The sequence below is a fragment of the Neofelis nebulosa genome, chromosome 17 (assembly GCF_028018385.1).
Source record: "Neofelis nebulosa isolate mNeoNeb1 chromosome 17, mNeoNeb1.pri, whole genome shotgun sequence".
Classification (NCBI taxonomy): Eukaryota; Metazoa; Chordata; class Mammalia; order Carnivora; family Felidae; genus Neofelis; species Neofelis nebulosa.
Genome location: NC_080798.1, coordinates 15,552,015 through 15,574,236, shown reverse-complemented (window position 1 = coordinate 15,574,236; position 22,222 = coordinate 15,552,015). Strand labels below are relative to the sequence as shown.

At 58.4% G+C, this 22,222-nt stretch overlaps 1 protein-coding gene across 5 annotated transcripts in view; it reads left to right on the top strand.

Moving 5' to 3' along the window:
* Positions 1 to 22,222, top strand: part of ACTN4 (actinin alpha 4) — a 70,081-nt gene that overhangs the window by 42,850 nt on the left and 5,009 nt on the right. For 3 of the 5 annotated variants that reach the window (XM_058707741.1, XM_058707743.1, XM_058707739.1), the window contains exons 2-15: positions 786 to 900; positions 1,158 to 1,277; positions 4,463 to 4,549; positions 5,585 to 5,672; positions 6,289 to 6,367; positions 7,571 to 7,652; positions 8,428 to 8,513; positions 12,822 to 12,914; positions 14,558 to 14,788; positions 15,361 to 15,508; positions 18,814 to 18,964; positions 21,461 to 21,569; positions 21,758 to 21,898; positions 21,973 to 22,155. In XM_058707741.1, the coding sequence (XP_058563724.1) occupies positions 786 to 900; positions 1,158 to 1,277; positions 4,463 to 4,549; positions 5,585 to 5,672; positions 6,289 to 6,367; positions 7,571 to 7,652; positions 8,428 to 8,513; positions 12,822 to 12,914; positions 14,558 to 14,788; positions 15,361 to 15,508; positions 18,814 to 18,964; positions 21,461 to 21,569; positions 21,758 to 21,898; positions 21,973 to 22,155 (1,713 nt within the window). Of the gene's footprint in view, positions 1 to 785; positions 901 to 1,157; positions 1,278 to 4,462; positions 4,550 to 5,584; positions 5,673 to 6,288; positions 6,368 to 7,570; positions 7,653 to 8,427; positions 8,514 to 9,744; positions 9,831 to 12,821; positions 12,915 to 14,557; positions 14,789 to 15,360; positions 15,509 to 18,813; positions 18,965 to 21,460; positions 21,570 to 21,757; positions 21,899 to 21,972; positions 22,156 to 22,222 lie in introns of all 5 variants that reach the window. The other 2 variants (XM_058707742.1, XM_058707740.1) reach the window with 1 other exon arrangement.

Here is a 22,222-nt window from a genome sequence, read left to right as displayed (position 1 = left end):
CTGTTTGTGGCCCTCTGTACCCGAATGCATCCTTTCATGTCCCAGCATCTGCGTGCCCTGTGTTTCAGACACTTCCTCAGATATGGCTGTCTAACTCTGGCGGGGGGGGTGCCTACCTCCACTTGCCTTCCAGCCTCCTTAAGCTCCCCTAAGGTTTGGAAGGGTGGGATGTGGAATGTCCTCCAAGGAATGGAGGCTTGCGCAGGGCTCAGAGGCCTCTGTGCTCCCGGCCTTTTAGGGGAGGCGCTTGCTGCCAGGGCACCCACAACTCCAGGAGAGACTGACTGGAAGGAAACCTTACATTTTCAGCAGGCTTTTCTTTTCCATCTGCTTTCCTGTCTCAGGTCATCTCTGTGCCGGCAATGGCTCCTACCTGAGAGGCAAGGAAGCCAGCACCGGCTAGGACCTGTGGTCTCATCTGCCTGCTCGGGTCGGGGGAGGTGGTGAAGGGCTCTGTGTGTCTGTCCCAAAGAATGTAAGAGCGGGGACCCTGTGTCTCGTTTCCACACCCGGGGTCTGGCGCTGAGTCACATTTGCATGACTGGGTTCTAGTCCATGCTGTGCCACTTATCATCCAGACAATTGTGCGGCGGGTCTGCTAACTACCCTGAGCCTCGCTTTCCTCAGATTGACTTGCCTGGGTTGCTTAAGGACCAGAAACAGTGTATAGGAAGGCCCCGTGGTGGCCACTGTTGTCCCAGGGTCAGGGTGGTGGCCCAGCCCTTTTGTTAGAAGGCCCCAACGGTCACACTGACCCTCCAGGCCTCTCTCTCGTGCTTCCCCAGACGTTCACAGCCTGGTGCAACTCCCACCTGAGGAAGGCTGGCACACAGATCGAGAACATCGACGAGGACTTTCGAGACGGGCTCAAGCTCATGCTCCTTCTGGAGGTCATTTCAGGTGAGGCTCCTGTGCAACGCAGCACACCCCACACCCGGAACAGGTGCCCTGTCCCACGTCCCGGGGACTCGGCCCACCCCAGCTGTCCCTAAGCTGCCGGGAAGAGACTGAGGCTTTGAACGACTGCACTGCAGCGCATCCAGGCGCCGGCCTGTGGGGGGAGGGCGGGCCAGAGTGCCATGGCGGCCAGTTCTGGAGGGCAGTAGGGACATTAAAGTTTCCCTTTCTCCCCCTCTTTCTCGGGGTGTGGCTCTCAGGTGAGCGGTTACCTAAGCCGGAGCGGGGCAAGATGAGAGTGCACAAAATCAACAATGTGAACAAAGCCCTGGACTTCATCGCCAGCAAAGGAGTCAAGCTGGTCTCCATCGGAGCAGAAGGTGAGCGGGGATGGGACAGCTCGGTCCCTGGCTTGCAGGCTTAGAGCCTCAACCTCTGTACTCCAAGCAGGAGCTGTGTGGGTGGCAGAGAGAGCACTTGGTGGGGTATAAAGCCCCAGTATATACCCCAGCAGTGACCACAGTGACTGCCCTCGATGTGATCGTTGGGTCCCCAAGCTCCTCCTCCCTTCCACCCACAGAATAATCTAACACTCGGGAATCCAGTGCCCCCAGTTATGCAGGGCAGGCCTCTCCTACAGGGCAGGAATGACTTTGTCCTGGACCCTGGACACCCTCACTGGCCCTTGTGCTGGGCCTCAGAAACACAGTCACATCACCTGGCGTCCCTGTGCCTGGAGCACCTTTGCCCTTTGGCCCTGCCTGGTATCTGGAGATCTCAGGGGAGAAGGACTTTCGAGGCCTGGTGTCAGGGCTCTGGGGTGGGGAGTGCAGGTCCAAAGGTCAGTAACCAGACTTTGCTGGCTGCAGGGCCTGAGGGAGTTTGGCCCCTGACTGGATACCCAGGACCCTCTGTGCCCCGTGGGGACACCCGATACTGCGATTCTTCGTTCTAGACCTTTCCACTAGAGCAACAACACTCTGCCCGCCAGCAGCCAGCTCGTCTCGAGCTCACAGGCGCTTTTGGAGACGAGGCGAGGCCTGATGGAGCCCAGAAGCTCCCTGTCAGCTTGCACTCACAGTTCAGCTCATTAGAGCAGGATTTCCTACACCCTGACATCCATGTTGTCCCAGCTTCTAGAAAAACAAAGAAAACTAATTGCTGTTAATGACAGGGCTCTGAGAGGTTGGCCAAGACTTGAGGCCAGAGTGTGTGTACTGAGTTCCAAGGCTCTGCCCCGGCTGGGACCTCTCGGGGAGGGGTGCCAAGCGTCACATGCCACAGTTGAGGTGGTTGGTGTTTGTTTAAAAAAAAAAGCAAAACCCCCAAAATCAGTCGGCCTTCAGATTTTCTGTCCTTGCATGGATCTTTCCTCCTGGCTCCACTCCAGCCTTCTGCTTCTCACAGCTGCACTTATTTTGCTCAAATGCTAGCCTGTAAATACAGAAGGGGTTAGAGGAGAGACCCGGTGGCATGCATCAGTCTTCATTTGGAGAAAAACTCCGTCTAGAAATGTTCCGCGTTCATGCCCAGATTGGTTCACTCCCAGTCCCTGTGACCGCTGGGCCCCGGGACAAAGCTGGAAAGCAGCTACTAGAGGTGCCCCGAGGGCTTCAGAATACCTGAGAGCCCCAGCCCCTGCCCTGCCTCCCATCGCCCTACCCTCCACATGGTCTGGGCCGTAGCCAAAACATGACTGTCTTGTGGGGGCACAGCTGTAGGTCCGGGAAGCATCTGGTGCATGTGTCATGAGAGAATCCGTCTTCTTCCTCGTGGGAGCTCTCTGAGCCCTCCATGATCAGCTTCCTTGTACAGCCGGCTGGGTGTGGGAGCTCCAGCCGCCTGTCCAGACTGCGTGCATTCCCCTGCTGTGGAGTGCCTGGCACTTGGGAGGAACGCAGCATAGGTTTCCTGACTGGATATCTGCCCTTGCCCCAGGCTGGAGAGACTCTGCCTGGTTTCCCTGTATGGGGTTCTTAGCCCTGGGAAAGGGCCCGGCAGACATTGTGTCCTTCCGTCCTTCCCCTGCCTCTGGGCAGTGGACTGTGCTTATTTTCTTATCCTGACACTCTCAAGATGAAAACCACCCTCTGCCATCAACCTGTGGCTTCTAGGGGGCGGAGGGAGGTTCTCCTCCATTGTGGCTGATGGGCCCCACCCTTTCCTCTCGAGTGTGTCCTTGGGGAAGGCCTGGCCCTGTCCCCTGGGTGATCACTCTACCTCCTTTCCAAATCAAGCCCACCCTGGAGTTTTCTGTTCTCGAGGGTCTGTGAGCAAGGTCTCTTTTCCTGCACCTGCTGTGCTGAGACGTTGGAGGGTGGAAGGCGTTTAGAGGGCTGCAGAGGCACATCTGGCTGGCAGACTCAGGGATGAGGCCACTTGCACTTCTCTTACCCAGCAGTAGACACATGGCGCCCTGAGTGTCGCCAAGATGATTTTTCTGTAAGCTACTGAAGCTGAAGACCATGTGGTACAGACCTTTGAGGCAACTCCCAGAAGCTTGAGAGTAGTTGTTCGGTTAGTGAAGAAAGCATGTACCTTCCCGGCTGAGCCTGGGGGCCGCTCTCCCTGTCCTGCAGCATCCTGTCTTTCACAAGGGCCGAGGCCAGATACTGAGGGGCGATCCCAAAGGCAGGCAGTGAACAAGTAAACCAGCACATACGTGGTTACAAATGATGGTTAGCATGTGAGGGGCAGAGCAGGGTGCCGGCGAGAGAGGGGCACTGGGCGGGCACCTTCAGATTGGTGGTTGGTGGGGGTTATTTCGGAGAGGTGACAGCAGAGGCTTAGGGGATGGGAAGGACAGCCACCCGAGGAAAGGGTCAAGGGGTGCACTTCGTGGGTGGACAAAAGGCGTGAGGTCCTTCTAGCAAGAAAGCCTGGCTTGCCGAAAGGACACGGCCGGGGTGTGCCGGGCATCAAGGGGCAGGGTCACCCAGGGCAGGGTTTGTAAGTGGGATTTGAGAACATGGGCTTCATTTTAGATGTAGTCGGGCTTCGGGCAGGTGAGTGGCACAAATCTGATGCACCTTTTAAAGTGGGCACCCTGGCTGTTGTGTGGAGGTAGACTGCACGGGGCACGGAGGGGGAGGTGGTGTGTCGAGCTCTCGGGGGGAGACCACAGTGGCCTGGACAACGGTGGCAGCAGTGAGGTTGGAAGGAAGTGGGCAGGTTCTCAACAGTAGCGCGGCACGCACCCTCCATGGGGAGACGCACCCTTGACGGCACGAGGGAGGTGCACACAGAGGGCTGGGAGTGCGGGCCCAGCGCCTGGGACACGTGTCAGGGAGGAGCGCTCTTTTGAGCTGGGCGAGACGACGGGCTGGCCGGGTGAGAACAGGCCTGTGTGGCGGACAACACGTGCATGGGGGCCCGCAGGTGCTGAGCATCAGAAGGCTTGGGGGACGGTGCTTCCCAGTGTCCGTGTAGCATCTCCCAGGGAGGGTGGCGGACAGGCCTGGACGGCTCCCGTTGGACCATCGGAGCTAATCTCTACATAGAGCCAGAAGGAGTCCCCTCTGGTTTCAGCAACCTTCTCACCCTCTGCCCCCTTCCGTGCATGCAGAGATTGTGGACGGCAACGCAAAGATGACCCTGGGAATGATCTGGACCATCATCCTCAGGTTCGCCATCCAGGACATCTCTGTGGAAGGTGAGAGCCTAAGGCCTGGCAAAGAACAGCCTCTTCTCCCTGTCCTGGTCCTGTCCAGGTTGGGGTGCATTAGATGGTGATTTGGGGGTTTTGTCTTCATGCTTGAGGCTCTTCCATGTTTCCCGGCATCACTCACGGGGCCTGGCCCCGTGCAAGAGTGGTTAGTGAGATCTGGCCCGGGCTGCGGGTGAAGGGTCCCCAGCCAGCCGCCCAGCTCTGGCATCCATCCAGAGCCCTCTGGCTCCCATGGTCTCCGTCTCAGCGGACCCTCACACGACCTTTGTCGAGTGGGCATGAATGTCCCCATTTTCCAGTCAAGGAATCTGAGTCGCAGAGCAGACCAGTGGCAGAGTCAGGCCTGGCCTGGTTTTTTTGCGTTAGCGCCTACATGTTTCTGTTTGACACCCCCACCCTCAGACCTTTGCCTCCGTGAACCTGGGGCCAGTCCCTCCAAGCACACGTGTGTGCCATGGTGTGAGCACAGTCATCCCGGCCAGCTTGGGGAGCGGGTTCCCGCAAAGGCCGCAGCGGTGACCCTGCACTCCGCGCTCCCGGAGCCGCCCACGGGGAGCAGACAGATGCCCTGGACCCCTCCCTCACCACTTCCCTGAAGCCGCCGCCACATCCGGGAGACCCCGGGTGTGCAAGGCCCAGCGCTCAGGCCCCTTGGCTGGTTCTTCACCGTTCAGAAGAGTCCAAGGCCAGCATCAGGGGCTTGTTTGGCAGTGTGTTCTGGAGGGTAAAGGGACAGGCTTTGTGGGCAGAGATGTGGCGCGGTGTCCGGCCCTGGCCTGTCCTGTCACTACCACTTCCTGGGGTGACCCCGGGCAAGTGACTTCTCCGGGCTCGGTGTGCAGGCCAGTGGTTGGGATCAGCAGAGGTCTGCCAGGTGTCTGGAACAGGAGGGCCTCTTCCTGCTGGCCCTGCTGCTCTTCCGTCTGACTCCTGTGCCTGGGCTGAAAGTCTCGTTCGACGGGGCCGGGTTGTGGGGATGGGGTTTTGAGCCCGTGCTCACCATCCTTGTGCGTTCTGCAGAGACCTCCGCCAAGGAAGGGCTGCTTCTCTGGTGCCAGAGGAAGACGGCCCCATACAAGAACGTCAACGTGCAGAACTTCCACATCAGGTGAGTGCCCGGCCAGAGCACCCCAGCCCACTGCCTTCCCTCATCTCGCCCCAGGATGGAGTCCCATCCTCCCATTTGGCCCTCTTTCCCTTTCCCTGGTTCTGTCCCACGGGTCGGGGCACACGCACTGGTCTCCCACGGTGGGCTGTTGCCCTCTACTGTAGGCCATCCCGTTCGGCGGGGTCTTGCACGTACAGGGCTCAGCAGGTCATGGCCATCCCGGAGGCCAGCACTCACTCATAAAGTACTAGCCACGGGTCAGGCGCCGGGCTAAGCGTTTACGTGTATTCACTCATTCAGTCCTCATAACAACCCAGCGAAGCGTAGCTACTCTTACTGCCCCGTCTTACAGACATGGAAACTGAGGGAGTAGGAGATTATGGGGCTTGCCCAAGGTCACACTGACGGTAAGTGCCAGAGGCGGGATCTCACCCCAGACCAGCTGGCTCTAGCAGTCATGCTCATGGCCACTCTGCCAGACGGTCTCCTTGCAGTGCCCGGCGCACGCACTCCCTCAGTAAATGGGAATTAATTGTTCCTATGGGTGCCCCGGGCTGTCAGCACTTACGTCATGGGGAGAGGGCCCTCCTTTTAACCTTTGTCTTTCCATCCCCAGCTGGAAGGATGGCCTTGCCTTCAATGCGCTGATCCACCGACACAGACCCGAGCTGATCGAGTATGACAAGCTGAGAAAGGTTTGCCTCTTGCACATCCCTCAGTGACCCAGAGATCCACAGAGTCTGACCCTGACTCTGGGTCACCTCTTCCACGCCCGTCTATTGCTGGCATCCGAAGGTGGATTCTGTGCTCACATGGGCAGGCTAGGAGAGCCTTGTGCCAGCTGTCACCAGGCCCCAGGCTTGGTGGCTGATTCTTACCTCCCTTGCTCCCCTTGGGGACTATCCCCTTCTCCCCTTATGGGCATTGTGACTGCCCACGGTTATTTTGGGGCCTGGCCGGCCGTGCCTTCTGAATCCCCTTCCTTAACCTTTTAGACTCTAGAAGCATTTCCTCTCTGCCTAGTGGAGAAAAGGGCTGAAGAATTCCAAGCCATCACTACCAGCAGGTGTTTCCCATGCAGGTTCCCATTCTCATTTGCCTTTACAAAGCTTGTGAGCCTGTAAAACCAAGGTCCTGCCCTCTAGGAGCTCCCAGCCAGTGGAGAAGGTGGGATAGTGTGTCCAGAGCAAACCAGCCCCATGAGGCCATGCACATGTGCTCAGGCTGAATGAGGGTGGGAAGTGGGTAGGGCCAGAGAGGTACTGCAGAGGAAGGAGGCCATGGTGAGCTGGCATGGTCCAGGAAGGGCCTCTGGAGGAGGAGGCAGCCTAGAGCCAAGGGGAGGGCATTCCCAGTGGGGGAAGCACGAGCCTGCACTTGACCTATTCAAGCTCCTCTGAGGAATCAAATTGGGCTCTAGCTGAACATCAACTAAGGCACATGAGCGAGGGTCTTTAATCCTAGGAACAGTGGGGAGACCGTGTGAAGGCTGGACCATGGGAGCTCTCGGCTTACCCCTGACCTGTCGCCCCCCCCCCCCCCCCCAGTGTTCTCTCAGGTCTGGACCACACTTTCTGGGTTTCAGGACAAAGGTCTCAATCTAGGGGCCGGAGGGCTGGAAGTTGTGAGAAAAGAGCACACCTGCATTTTCTCTGGGGGAAAGGTCCACGCTTTTTCCCACAAAGATTCCCAGACGCATTCCTTTGAGGATTTGACTGTATGTGGGTGCCCTCCTCCCCAATCCCCATAGCAGCACAGGGGGCCGAGAAGTGCCTAAAGAAGCCTTTCTAGTCCTGCCCCTTTCCAGGATGCCTCCCTTCCAGGCCTGCCTCGTTCTGTGCTTCTGCACCCTGCCCCTGACAAAGTCCTTCCTCCCTCCTTCACCTCCCTCCTCCCAGGATGACCCTGTCACCAACCTGAACAATGCCTTTGAAGTGGCCGAGAAATATCTAGACATCCCCAAGATGTTGGATGCAGAGGGTAAGTACATCCCTTTTGTTCAGTCACCACCCTGTTCTGCGGGCATGTGTTGCGGTAACTTCAAGGAGCTGGCGGTGCCAGTGAGAAGGGCTGGATGAATCTGGGTGAACCAGGGACAGTGGTGCTGCCTGGGAGCCAGAGAGGGAGCAGTCTGAGCAGACCAGTCAGGCTCAGGGATGGGGAAGCAGGGGAAGGAGGAGCCGGAAGATGACTGGTTGTGGGGGGCCACGTCTCAGAACAGGACCCGCGTGTCCTGCTGGAGCCCTGTCGGAGTCCTGCCCCTCTCATGGGATGGGCAAGCCAGGTGGCCAGGGAGGGGCTGGCTCCTGCAGACATCCAAGGCCACTGTCTTCCCTGCTTGCCCCCGGCGTGGAGTCTGGAGTCCATCAAAGCGGAGTGTTTGTTTTTCCTTTCCGGCTTTGCTCCGTTTCCCAGCCGTGCACCACCCCCAGCCAGGACCCATGTCTCTGGCCTCTGGTGGCCCTGGGGGTTGACTGTCCAGCAGCCCCTTGAGGCCACTCTCTAAGAGAGGAAGTGGCCTCATTTTAATCCAGTTCCCACAGCCTTGGCCTTCCTAGAGACCACAGGGAATGGAGGGGCTGAGGGTATGGACAAGTCTCCTGGAGTCACTGGGGGTCACTGAATCCATTCTGAGGGTCCTTCTCCTGGGATGCCTGTGGCCTTAGGAGACTTTGGATCCCAGTGAGTGACCACCTCTCCCCCGCCCCCCGCCCGCCCCTACTTGGGCAGTTTAACCCTTGTCGTTCACTTACAGACATCGTGAACACGGCCCGGCCCGACGAGAAGGCCATAATGACCTATGTGTCCAGCTTCTACCATGCCTTTTCGGGAGCGCAGAAGGTACCGGGCAGGGCCAGGCAGGCCCACCTCGCCGCCACTGCCCAATGCCGCCGCTGCCTCTCGCCTCCCACGCTCACCTCATTTCTCTTGCAGACGGCAGTGGCCTCTCTCCGACTGGAAGCCATCCCCCCCGACTCCAGGCATCACTGCCCGTTTAGTCTTCGCTCACAGTATCTATTGAGTGCCTGACCTGCGCCAGGCTATTCCAGGCACTGAGGATACAGTAGTGACTGAGTCAGGCAGGATCCCTGCTCTCATGGAGCTTACATTCCAGTGGGCATGACCGACAACAGACATGTCCACAGATAAAAAGTCATTTCACATGGTGATAAGCACAGTAGAGCACGTAGGGCAGGATGGTGGGATAGAGATGTCTGTGGGGCTGCTTCAGCTGGGGGCCCTGACAGGAGGCTTCTGCTGGGTGACGTGGGCAGCCACTTGGAGTGATGAGCAGGTGCTGCCGGATGAAGATCAGCAGGAAAAGCATTCCAAGCAGAGGGTAGAGCAAGTGCAAAGGCCCTGAGGCAGAAATGAGCTTGGCTTATTCAGGGAAGAGTGGAGAGGGAAAAAATGAGGTTGGAGATAATAACAGTGCCATGGTGTGTAGAATCACCATAGTCTGAGATCCGGAGTTCATTCTAAGGGCCATAGGAGACCGTTTGGTGGCCTGTTCTGGGGTAGTAGATAGTTCATGTAAGATGTGATCTTACTGATGTTTCCAGAAAGATCAGTTAGCTTTTGACCCTTCTAGCCCTAAACCAGTCTTCCTTTTTTTTTTTTTTTAATTCATTTCTTTACTAGAGAGAAAGAGAACAAGCAAATGGGGGAGCGGCAGAGAGGGAGAGGGAGAGTCCCAAGCAGGCTCTGCACTGTCAGTGTGCAGAGCCCAACGCGGGGCTCGAACTCACGAACCATAAGATCGTGACCTGAGCCGAAATCAAGAGTCGGATGCTTAACCGATTGAGCTACCCAGACGCCCCTTCCTTTGCCAGTAGCTAGTGTCACAAACCCAGGTCTGGTTAGAAAAGGACTCCAGCTATTCAGACTTCCCTCTTTCCCGCTACAAAACCTCAGCGATTCGTGCCCACACAGCCGGAGCCGGGGTTTGGCTTCCAGTCCAGAGCAAGCGCTATTCCTCCCGCATGAGCCTAGGGTCCGGCCCCGGCCGCCCTCCCTGCATCTTTCACTCTCTCCTGCCTCTCTCTCTCTCTTTCTCTCTCTCTCTGCGCAGATATTGTAGGCACTCTGAGGCCAGATGAGAAAGCCATCATGACTTACGTGTCCTGCTTCTACCACGCTTTCTCGGGGGCTCAAAAGGTGAGCTGGGGCGGGAGCACCCCTCGCTGCTGTGCCTGCAGACTTGCCCTCACTGTCCCCCGCATGTCCCCACCACCCACTTGTGGTTGGGGACTGACCTGGGTCAGGTTCTCGTGACTGTGGGCCTCTGGTTCCACCACTGAGCCGGCAGTCCAGTGCGGACACGGCACCGATATTCTCTCCGTGAATACGTTCCCCCCCCTGCCAGGAGGGTGGTGGCGTCCCAGCGGCTCTGGGCGGTCGAATCCCAGCAGAGCTGCAGTGCGGGCACTCGGTTGCCCTGCCCTCTCCGTGATCCACACCCAGCCGCTTGCCCGCCGCACTGGCATCTCACTGGGGCTCCTTCCCTCCCAAATGCCCCAGGAAAGGCTTGGCACGAGCAGGTTAGACTCTTATCTCAGCCTGTACCTGCCCACCCAGTTTGCCAGGCCCCTGTCCCTGGTGGCCCCGCTGACAGGAGCGGAGCATCAGAAGTGTCTGTTCCCAGCAGTGGCTGTCCGCTTCCATGGGAGAGAGGCCTGCTTGGAGGCCTATGCACCTGTGTGCCCTCCCCTTGCCTCCTGGTCTCTGGTCTTGGGCAGTAGTATCCTCCCAGTGACTTGATTTTTGTGTCACCGATTAGAAACGGGCAGGGAAGAGGAGAAATTAGCTCTTGTTTCTTGAACACTTACTACGTGCTGGCAGTCCTCCAAGGACTCTGCACCTACAGGTTCTGGGACAGTCCTGCACACACCCCCGGGGCGTGGGTGCCAGTATCTTCACTTAAAAGGGGAGGAGACTGAAGTTCAGAGAGGTCACAGGGCAGCGGCTGCACCTGCTATTGCCTGTGGACCCTGCTCTGCCACCTCTTGGCAGTGTGACCTTGGGTGGGTCACTTCCTCAGTTTCCCCATCTGTAGGAGGGTGAAATGAGTTCATGTAGGCACGGGGTGAGTTAAAACAGCACTGAGCCCCGTAAGTGCTCAGTAAATCATCGGGTGGCTGGAACAGCCTTGCAGGGCCCACCCGTGCCCACCGTGGTCCTTCCAGCCCCGTGGCCAGAAACAGCTTCTCATAGCCTCTCACCACCTACCCAGCGTGTGACTGCAGCTCCTGTTTGGCGTGTTCTGCTGGAGGGCAGAGGACGGGGGTGGGGGCGGGCAGCCACGGAAGATTCCAGGACTCAGACCCTGACTGACAGCACGTTTGCCACTGGACTGGCCGCTCTGCAGGCCCAAGCCAGCCTCGGCCCACCACATCCCCCCCGTCTGCCCAGACTGCCCTCCTGTGCTTAGAGCCGAGCTCCGCTGTGGTTGGGGCTGGGCAGCCTTGAGGGATTTGTGGGAGTGGATACTGGCAGGAAAGCTCAGGCCAGAGCACTGGGCGTTTTTGAGGCAGCTGGGCCCCTCTTATGCGAGAAGCTGTTGGGAGCTGCCTGTTCACCAAGGGACGTGCCGCCTCCAGGCTTCTCCAGCGCCGAGTCTGGCTTCCTCCGGCCTGTGTTTACGTCTCAAGACAGCCTTGTGATGCTTTTATTATTGCTTCTTGTCCTCGGGGACTCCATCCTGTCTCTTAAAAGAGTGCTCTCTGGCATTTGTTTTGTTTTATAAATACAAGGTGAACCCCGGGCCTGGCACCAAGCATGACTGTTCCCTCCTGATAGTTTATTTCTGGTCACTAAGCATTTACTCCTTATTCCCTTGTTCACTCACTCATTCATCAACTCTGAGTACCTAAAACATACCAAGCCCTGAGCTGGGTGCCGGGAACTCATCTGTGAAGCAGAGCACCGCTGACTAGCAGCTCCTGCCTTCGTGGGTCTGCCCGGCACGGTGGGTCTGAACATGCGGTGCCCGTTGTGTCTCCGAGCCAGCAGTCAGGGACTGACCTCTGGGACTCCCCCCACAAGCTGTGACCTTAGCTTCTGCTTCCTGCACTCAGCGGGGCTGGATGTTCATTGGCTGAGGCCCCTGTGCACCTCATCTCTGAGGAGCACTGCCTGGGGCTGCTGCTGTGTGTCCTGCGGCGTGACTCACGGTGTGTGCCCGTGTGCGCACACACCAATCTCCGCTGGCCCCCACTCACCTCCCCGCTGGTCCCAGAAGCAGTGTGTGGATGGGAGAGGCTGGGCGTCGGTGCCTGCCGCTCGCGGGTCTGGAGCCATCCCCAAGCCTCTCTGTTTTCCTTCCCCGCCACTCTGTAGACCCTCCTCACTATTTCTGTTCCTGTTCTGTTGCCGTTTCAACTTCTCCTCTTGGACCCTTTCTGTGCTTCTTGAAAGGTACCTGGTCTCTCCTCTCCCCGTGTGGTGCCCCCCCTTGCTCTCCTTCTTCTCTACTCCTTGCATTCCCTCCCCCCGCCCAAAAGCAGGACGAGGGAGGACGTTGTCCTGTAGTTCTGAGCAGAGACTGGTCAGTCTCCACCACTCCCTGCCCTCTGAAGCGTGGCTCCCTTCTGCCCCCAGGATTGTGACTTCTGCCCAATGAGCCATCAACACCCACCTCCGAGGGGGGAATTAGGAAAGGGACACGTGTGCTTTGCCTGTGCACTGACCACGGACTTCTCTGGAGGGCACCATGCAGCTATCCAGTGCTTGGCCTTTCTGCCATGGACCTTCCCACCCAGGGCGAGACTCCAGGGCCAGGCCTAGCTAAGGTCCCCTCCGACACACAAGCCTTACCCAGCCTTCCTCCCTGAGGACCTGTTTATCCACTTCCTGTTTATCCCACAAAGTGGGAGGGCTTTCCGGCCCTCCGCACCTCCAGGGTCCAGGCTGAGGGGCCCAGCTATCCGGGGAGGGGGTGGTGCCTTAGCAGTAGGGTATGGGGACTCCGCCGGAGCCCTTCAGGACACAGCTGCTCAGGGTGCTGTCTTGCTGGAGCTGTGCTTCTCTCCTTCCTTCCTTGGGGAGTGCTGTGGGCTGTGGATGAGCCAGCTTCCAGGGGATGAGCCCATCAGGAGGGAGGGTCACCAGCCCTCAGGCGGCCCTGACTGTGGTCTTCCTCTGCCCCAGGCGGAGACTGCTGCCAACCGGATCTGCAAGGTGCTGGCCGTGAACCAGGAGAATGAGCACCTCATGGAAGATTATGAGAGGCTGGCCAGCGACGTAAGTGCCACTCCTCCTGCCCCTGGTGGCCCCACTAGAGCAGAAGGATTGGGTCGCCTCTCGTTACCCTTGGCCGCAGGTCATGTGAAGCTTGCAGAGGGGCGAGCAGGTATGGCAGTGACACTTTCTAGATGAAGCCGGTATGTGACCTTCCAGGCTAGTTTCACAAGGCCTAAGGGTCAGGCTGGCGTGTCACCTTGCTCCCTGGCTCCCTCCGTCTTGAGCTTGGGTTCTTACAGAGGTACTCAAGGAGAGTTCTTGAACACCCCACCAGACACGGTGACAGGACTGGGGCTTGTCGTGGCGGGCCCTGTGCTCTCCACAACCGCCCTGGGAGGAGGGAACTCCTGTTACCCCCTTCTCCAAGCGGAGAAACAGACCCAGAGAGGCTCAGGCACCAGGCATGTGGCTGGTGCAGTAGAGAGCCAGGGTTTGAACCCAGGCAGTCCCACTCCAGAGCCTGAACCCAGAAAGTCAGCTGGGAATGTGGGTGTTTAGTAATTGTCTTCTGGATTCTCTCCTGTGTGTTGAAAATTTCCATATTAAAAAAACAAAAACATTGAAGCTCCCCGAGAGCCATAGTTTGACTGCTCTTCCAGACTAGTGGTTCCCAGACTTTGAAGTTTCATGGATCAGGAATATTTGGAAAAGTATTTGACAGCCAAACTCTAGTGACCAGCTTTTTGTTTTGCCAAGTTAAGGATATTTTTAAAAGAAAAGGCTAACCAAGGTGCCCGATTGGCTCACTTGGTGGAGTGTGCAACTCTTGATCTTGGGGTTGTGATTCGAGCTCCACGTTGGGTATACAGATTACTTAAAAAAAAAAAAAATTAAAAAGAAAGAGCTACCATTTGTTACCACCATCCATTCTATCACCAAGAGAAAGTTAAAAGGTTGTATCTTGGGATCCCATCCCTTCCTAAGAAAGGGCATTTGGCTCCTTGCATCAAGATATAAAGACACATAGATACCTTTTTCCTTGCTTTTTTCTTTTTGCCAGAACTTGGCATTTGGGAACCACTTCTTTTAAGTGTATCTATGGTAGACAGTAGCTGGTTTTACTCTTCTAGAATGCCCGGTTTGTTTGCTTGTTTATACCCGGGCCTCACTCTATGTGACAGTTACAAGCGACTCATCAAAACACACGTCACTTTTTTTTTTTTTTTTTTTTTTTTTTTTCAATTTTGCTTTCAAATTGAAAGGCCGTGCATGGCGCCCTGGCCTCCTTAGAGGAAGCCTGGCATGCGGTGGGCCCTTCCCTTGATGCGCTTACGGCCCACGAATGAGGAGGCAGTGAGACGTCTCTCTCAGACGATGCTGAGCTCACTGAAATGGCGCTAGTGAGGTCATGTGGTGGGAGGTGATGGGAGGGATGCTGGAGTCGAGGCCCCCTTAGATCCGAGAAGAAGGAAGACCGGGAACAACGGCATGAACAGGAAGTGAGCAGAGAACAGCACGGCGGCTCGCAGGGGGCGTGCATCCCCGTACTTCCCGGCTGTAGGATCCCAGTGGGGATCATGGGGAAGCCAGGCTGGGGAGCGGGGGTGATCCCCGAGACGCGGCCCCCGAAGACCCATATCCCTTGCACCCGTGCGCGGGGCGAGGCCCTTCCCGGCACCCTGAGGCTTGTCGCGGGCCCACAGCTCCTGGAGTGGATCCGACGCACCATCCCCTGGCTGGAGGACCGCGTGCCGCAGAAGACCATGCAGGAGATGCAGCAGAAGCTGGAGGACTTCCGGGACTACCGGCGCGTCCACAAGCCGCCCAAGGTGCAAGAGAAGTGCCAGCTGGAGATCAACTTCAACACGCTGCAGACCAAGCTGCGCCTCAGCAACCGGCCTGCCTTCATGCCCTCCGAGGGCAGGATGGTCTCGGTGAGCGCCGGCGGGGGGGGGGCCCGGGAGGCACAGCCCAACTCCCAGGCCAGCCTGTGGCCTGCAGGACTGCAGAGGGGCGGCTCTGTACCACCCCGGGCTTATCGCGGGGCCAGCGCTGGCTTTCTTAACTAAGAGGCACAGCCTATGGGGCGCAGGGGTGTGGTAGGGGGCCCGCTTGACCCTTCACCGCGGTCCACCTCCCCCATCGCTCCTTAGAATTTTAAACCCACCCCCAAACCCACACCTTATTTTGCGTGGCATTATTTCACTTTGGACCCCCAGTTGGCCGTGATTCCAGACCACCATGTGCTCAAGGCCCCTTTTCAGGAGAGGGATGGTATTCAGCGGACAGTCACCGGGCTCTCATAGCGCCATCCATGGCATTCATTCATTGTCACTTATTCATTTAATGCAAAAACTGGATCGCACCTGCCGTGTGCCGGGGCCCGTCTAGGCATCTGGATACAGCAAAGCAGGGGATAGAGGTGACCCCAGCCCCTTGCTGCTGCCCGCCTTCACCTCAGCATCCCTGGCCCCTTTGTGAGCCCTGTCCTCTCGTGTCCTCGTAGGATATCAATAATGGCTGGCAGCACCTGGAGCAGGCAGAGAAAGGCTACGAGGAGTGGCTGCTGAATGAGATCCGCAGGCTGGAGCGGCTCGACCACCTGGCAGAGAAGTTCCGGCAGAAGGCCTCCATCCACGAGGCCTGGACCGACGGTACGGTCCCCCAGCTCCCTCAGGCACACGCACGCGTGTGCACCCACAGCGCCTCCTGTGTTGTTGGGTCTGTCTGTCAGACCCCCTCTTCCTGCTGCTTGGGGACGAGCCTGTCAGAAATGCCATTTCTGGGTTCACCCGGCCCCAGGCAGCAAGCGACACTTTGGAGCCAGGTCCTCCTTGCCGCCCACCCTGCTCTGGCCTCAGAGATTACTTCCAGGTGGGCCCCTTCCTGGATGATTGGAGGCTGTCATCTAGGGATGCGGCCGAACCTTATGCGGCTCCATCGAGAAGTGACCCTATCCCTGTCCACTCTGCCGTGTCCTCCCCGAGGATGGTGGCCGTGCCGGGGCAAGGGAGTGGGCTCTCCCATCCCTGGAAACCTGTGTTCAGATGTTCCGCCCCCCTTCCCTCTCCTCCTCCTTTGTGGCTGTGGACTTCACACTGAAGAGCCCGTGCTGGTTGGGCCTGTGTGCCTGAGCTTGGTCCTTAAGGGCAAGGCCAGGGAGCCGCCTCTCAGTTCTGTTGCCTGAGCTGCAGATGGAGCTTGCTGACCACCTGCGCCCCCCGTGGGAGCTCCTCCTCCCCCGCAGCCACCTGTTCCCCGGCTCTGGGTGTGGGATCCCATCGCGTCCCCGGCCCTCGGTCAGGACCCGCACCGTGGTTGAGATTCTGAATCCCGGAGGTCTGAGAGCCTTTGGAAAATGGCCAGTGCCTGGGAAAGCCAAGAGCCGGGACTCGTGCCCTCCCACTCTGGCCGCCTCCCTCCCGACTGTGCCCTACCACCACCGCTCTTCCTGGCTGATGCCACGCTTCTTGTGTTGCTCAGTGTGATGTTTCATCCTTCCACCCCCACCGTCCCCCACGAGGCCCTCACTGAGCCTCTGGGGGCTCCTCCAGCCCCCATCTACCCAGCTGTGGGGCAGGCGGCCCCAGCACTGGCCAGATGCTGAGATCTTGCTAGAAGCACCCATTCGGAGCCCACCCCACCCCCGCCGGCCTTCGAGCATGCAACTCTGCGGGATCCGTAGACCTGGGCCTACGTCCCCCGTGTCCCTGGCTGCAGTTCGACTAATGCCCTCCTCACACCAGTGCAGGCCTCCGTTTTCCAGCAACAGCTGCCAGATCCAGAGCAATACCCTAATCCAGCCTCTGCTGGGGAAAGAATGCGGAGGAGGCGATGAAGAGCCAGCTCGGGCCAGGGATGCAGGCGCCTCCTTCTGCCTTGCAGAGGCGGCGTCCACGATGGGGGTTGTCATTTGGTTCATCCGCTCATTTATTCATTCATTCGCCTCTTTCTTGAGCACAGCAGCTTCCCAGGTGGGCGAGGTCCCTGCCCAGGGAACTGACGAGCCAGCCGACCCTGGCATTTCTTTAGTCGGGGGGCCCTTGGGCACACAAGTGGGTTTTACAGCATCCGTGTTCCCCAGCTGGACTCAGCTCTCTCCTCCTGTCATTATCCATGTCCTGCATCTCCATTGTCTTCCCACCGGCGCTAGGTGGCTTCCCCATGGACCTCCCTTGGCCCATGTTATCAGCTCTTCAATCCCTCACCTGGAGCCGCAGGAGGCTCTGGGAAGATGGTTTCCTGAGGCCGAGGGGTGTGGGTGTGATAGCCCGCCAGAGTTCCTTTCCTGGGAACGACTGGGACTGGCCTTCACTCAAAGGAGAAGTTGGCTCAGCCCCCAGCCAGGGCCCAACTGGTTCAGCGGCCTCCACACGCCCCTGTCGCACCCCTGCCTCCCTGCAGGCTCTTTGGCATCTGGCCTTCCGCCTCACGTCAGCCTGGAGCCCCCAGGCGGGCTTGCCCACTCTCGTTCCCAAGACCTGAAGCTTCTGTCCCCTGAACCACTCGATTGTGCAACACGGGAGGACAGACTGACCTCCTGGCCCCTCTGTACTCCTGGGATCCAGCGGGAGCGGCCTTCTTTCCCCGGAGGGGTGGGCCCAGAGAGCGGGTTGAGCCACCATCATTCTGTGCCTCCCTCACCACCCGCCACAGCCTGCCGGGGCAAGGGTCCAGGTGGATGCTTTGCAGAGGGTTTTGGATTCTCTGGGGGAAAGGATAAAAATGAGCCCCTGGGTCCCTACTGTGGCTTCCCCTTGGCCTGAATCCAAGGCATCCACGGCCCCGGGCCATTCCTCCCGGATCCCCCCCCTGCCCGTGCACCCCTTGCCAGCTCTGTTGCAGAAACTCTGCTGAGGCAGAGAAGCGGTAACCTACTATTTGTGGTTCCCACCCTTGGGAGACAGCAGTTTGGGGAAGGGAATTGCAAGCTTGCCTTTGTGGCTAAGCCTCCTGCCCCAGCGCCAGGCCCTGTCCTCGGGGTGGAGGAGATGCGATGGTGCTGGTTCGGTGCCCGCCCTTCCCGAACGTCACCTCACTGAGACTTGAGACTGGACACCGCTGTCGGCCCCATCTTACAGATGAGGGGACAGGTGGGGAAAGGCCACGTGCCGTCCCTCCGCTCTGCGTTGCCGCTCTGGTGCCAAGCTGAGTGAGGAGTGGGGTCTCTGAGCTGCCATTCCAGGGGTACCCCGAGGTGGCTTGCCTGAAGCAGAACCCCTTGAGGAGCCGGGGGTCCCAGTCACCTTCCCAGGCTGGCATTCCGCTCCCCCCACGTCTGCGATACCACACTGCACCGTGCTTGCAGGGCTTACTTACTTGAGCTTCTGTCCTGGGGTATGTAATTAGCCAGGCTCCAGGACTAATAACAGTGTTTCTCTCTTCCTTCAAAGGGCCTGACAATGGGCCCCACCTCACTGCACACAGAAGGCCCGTGGGATGGCGTGGGACACGTAGGTGTGTGATAGGACCCCACCCCGAGGGAGCCTGGCCTCTAAGTGCCAGGGGGCAGGCACAAGGGGTGGGGCCCCTGGAGAACTCTGACACTCTCACACTTGCCCTTCCGTCGCTCTGCTGAGGCCTGGGCTGCACCCCCTGCCACCTCTCCAGATGTCGGCCCTCCACAGATGGGTCCACCTTGGCAACCGTGGGAGCACTGTTCACTTCTGGTCCACCAATAAAGGGCCCTAAGTTCGGAGCACTCAGGTTGGGTTGGGATATCTGTCTCAGACCCACTGGCCCCACAGTGTCTCCTAGCTCCGTCCAGGATATACTTGGGCTTAGAGATCCCTTGAAAAGGCAAGGAAAAAGGTTCTGGAAGTTTCTAGCCTTCACAGCACCATCCCCAGTGAGGCAGGATGTAAGGTCCGTACCCCGTTTCCTTCCCTGTGGTCAGACGACCCTCTGGACTCCCACTGCCCTGTTGTCCGAACACCTCCTGCTGTCTGCCCCACCCCAGGAAAGGAGGCCATGCTGAAGCATCGGGACTACGAGACGGCCACCCTGTCAGACATCAAAGCCCTCATCCGAAAGCACGAGGCCTTCGAGAGCGACCTGGCCGCACACCAGGACCGCGTGGAGCAGATAGCAGCAATTGCCCAAGAGCTCAAGTATGTGTGGCCCGTCGTATCCCTGCCCCACTGTGGGGGCAGCGTCCCGAGTCCAGCCCTCTCCACCCCCACTGTCTCGTTTCAGATGGCAGGGAAGGGCCTTAAGGGATGATGCCCACCTTGTCTTAACCCCAGATGAGGATAGTGGGACCTGTATTCTCAGGCAGAAGGTCTCTGACCCCTTTCCTGATTGCTTAGGCTGTAGTAGTCCCTGAGACTCTACCTTTTGCCTGCCACACCAACCAGGACCCCCACCCCCACCCCCTGATGTGGTGGGCGGCCTAGCCCCCGCTGTTGCCACCCGCTCCTCCCTAAGGGGACTGGTCTGCACAGAGAGCCCATTGTTCTGCCCGGCCCCTTTCCTCTCTCGCTCAGAATACACTTATTGTGCGAGCTTCCAGGCAGCCGGGTTCTTTGCCCTCCGTTCCCCGCCCCAGTCAGATAAACTTGTGCACACAATTAGTACACTGAACCTCCAGAGCCGGTGAATGGAGCCTTATTCCACCAGCACAGCGGCCAACGGCAGGGACGGCCCAGGGAGCGGGAGGCCGAGGCCATTACTTCATGGAAAATCTGCAGGCCCTGGAGGGGCGGCAAGGCTCCCAAAATAGCCGTCTGCTCAAAAATAGGATACTTGGCTGGAGCTGCCCTTTCCGCAGACACCCCCACCCTGCCGGTCATCCCTAAAGTTCTGCTTGCTCCTATGAGGCCAGCAGTGGTGCCTGGTGGAGCCCCTCGCCAGGCAGGGCCTGTTTCCTCCCTGACTCGCGCCCTCAGCACTGCCCAGTTGCTTTGAGGGTTCCCCGTTTGCTCACTCGTGAGGCCTTCACCGTATTGGGAAGACACAGTCTCTATTGGTCACTGTTAGGGGCACCCCTAGGGGTCTTGCAGCCTCTTCTAGGGTTGAGCCTCTGTCCCTGGCACACCCAGGTCGAGGAGAGTGAGGTCACATGCAAGATGTTCATAGGGGTCACGGGAGGTGGACGTGTTCCACCACTGACAGGCGAGCTCCTAGAAGCTGGTGGGAAACAGTCTTGGAGTAAGTCCGTGGGCACCGAGAATGCTGTGTGGGACCTGTTACCCAGAGCCGGGGAGCAGGTGGTCACTGAGCTTTTCTGGACCATGGTGGCCCTGGACTGTTTGGGGTGCTGTCTGTTCCCCCCCGAAGATGAGTCAGAGAGCCAAGTGCTGGCCAGGGTGAGCCTGGACAGACAGCCTGGCTGAGCGTTGGTTAATGACAGCAACAAAAACTCAGAGCACTCGGCGCTGTACACGCACCAGTTCGTGTAATCCTTCAGCAGCCCCATGTTATGGAAGGGGAACTGAGGCACAGAGAGGCCGAGAGACTTGCCCAAGGTCACACTGCTGGGGAGTAGTTGAGACAGGACCAGAGCTCAGGCTGCCTACCCCTCTGTGGAGCACAGCCTTGTTGCCCCTCCTAGCCCCTTCTGGCCCCTGTGTCCCATCTGCCTATCAGAGTCACCAGACGGTCCCCAGCCCCATCCCATGTCCTGTTCCTCCCAAAGTCGTTCCCTGCTGCCCACCCCTCATCAAGCCCCCAAGGTTTTGCCTGTACCCCGACTCCCTGGGAACCTCCCACTAAGAGGATCCGGTTCTGGAGCCCAGAGACTGATGGGAGGAGGGGCAGGAGGCCATGCTCGTGGCTGAGGGGCCAAGGACTATTGTGACAGTCCACGTTTTTCTTAGGTATGTTACTAGTTGCTTAGAATGACATCACAGGCTCATTATCCATTTTTTCTTAGTGCCCATTAAAATAAAATAAACCCCTTTAGGGGAGCCTGGGTGGTTCAGTTGGTTAAGCATCTGACTCTTGGTTTCAGCTTAGGATTTCAGCAGCACTGACAGTACAGAGCCTGCTTGGGATTTCTCTCTCTCTGTCCTTCCCCAGGTCTTTCTCTCTCTCTCAAAATAAATAACCAAAAAGATTTTTTTAAATGAATAAACCCCTTTAACATCGCTGTTGCTACATTTACCTACCGGGTGCCAGGGACTGCTCTCAGCACTTCATGTGCACCAGATAACTGGATCTCCACGGTATCCCCACGCCTGTTTCACAGATGGGAAAACTGAGGTATCCAGAATAGGGAATTCACGCATCCGTGGTCACACAAGTAGAAAATCAAAGAGCCGGGATTCAAACCGAGGGAATTTGGCACCCATCCTTTAACCAGCTCTGCTAGACTTTTTTAAGCAAACAAAGCAATTAGATACAAGCTTCGTTGAGGGCCACACTTCGGGGGCCTCTGCATTAGTGTGTAGTGAGCCCTCCACCCCCACCCCTGCTGCCCCTCTGTTACCCCCTCCTACATTCCTCCTACCTGGGGAGGGGCATGGGCTAGCGGGGTCATTGAAGACTGATCACCTTAAATGTTCATGTCCCTGGCACCAGGGGGAGGGCGGGACCCAGCACAGCCTTGACTGCCCCCTGCTGGGTGTCATCGCCCATGCTCTCCCCCCCCACCCCCACCCCCGCAGTGAGTTGGACTACTATGACTCCCACAATGTCAACACCCGGTGCCAGAAGATCTGCGACCAGTGGGACGCCCTTGGCTCTCTGACCCACAGCCGCAGGGAAGCCCTGGAGGTGAGGAGGGGCGACGTCCCCCGTGGAGCCCTGTGCCCCGAGACTCTCAGGACTGGGGGAGGGTGTGGGCAATGCCTGGACTCTTGAGCTTCCCCTGATGCTCCCTGAGGGAATATTCTCTGACCCTTTGGGGCCCTCGACCACCATCCACCCGCTCACCTCTGTCCCTTCCCTGCCCCGTATACCAGAAAACAGAGAAGCAGCTGGAGACCATTGACCAGCTGCATCTGGAGTACGCCAAGCGGGCAGCCCCCTTCAACAACTGGATGGAGAGTGCCATGGAGGACCTGCAGGACATGTTCATTGTCCACACCATCGAGGAGATCGAGGTCCGCTCCCACCCGCGCTTCTTGTGGGACTTCCAAGGGCCGGGGCTGCCCCTCACTCCTCCTTCTCCTTCCAGGGCCTGATCTCCGCCCACGACCAGTTCAAGTCGACACTGCCAGATGCCGACAGGGAGCGGGAGGCCATCCTGGCCATCCACAAGGAGGCCCAGAGGATCGCCGAGAGCAACCACATCAAACTGTCGGGCAGTAACCCCTATACCACCGTCACCCCGCAGATCATCAACTCCAAGTGGGAGAAGGTGGGCAGGCTCGCTGGTGGGACCAGGGCAGGGCTGGCCGGGTGAGGGGCCCCCCCAACTCCGCCCC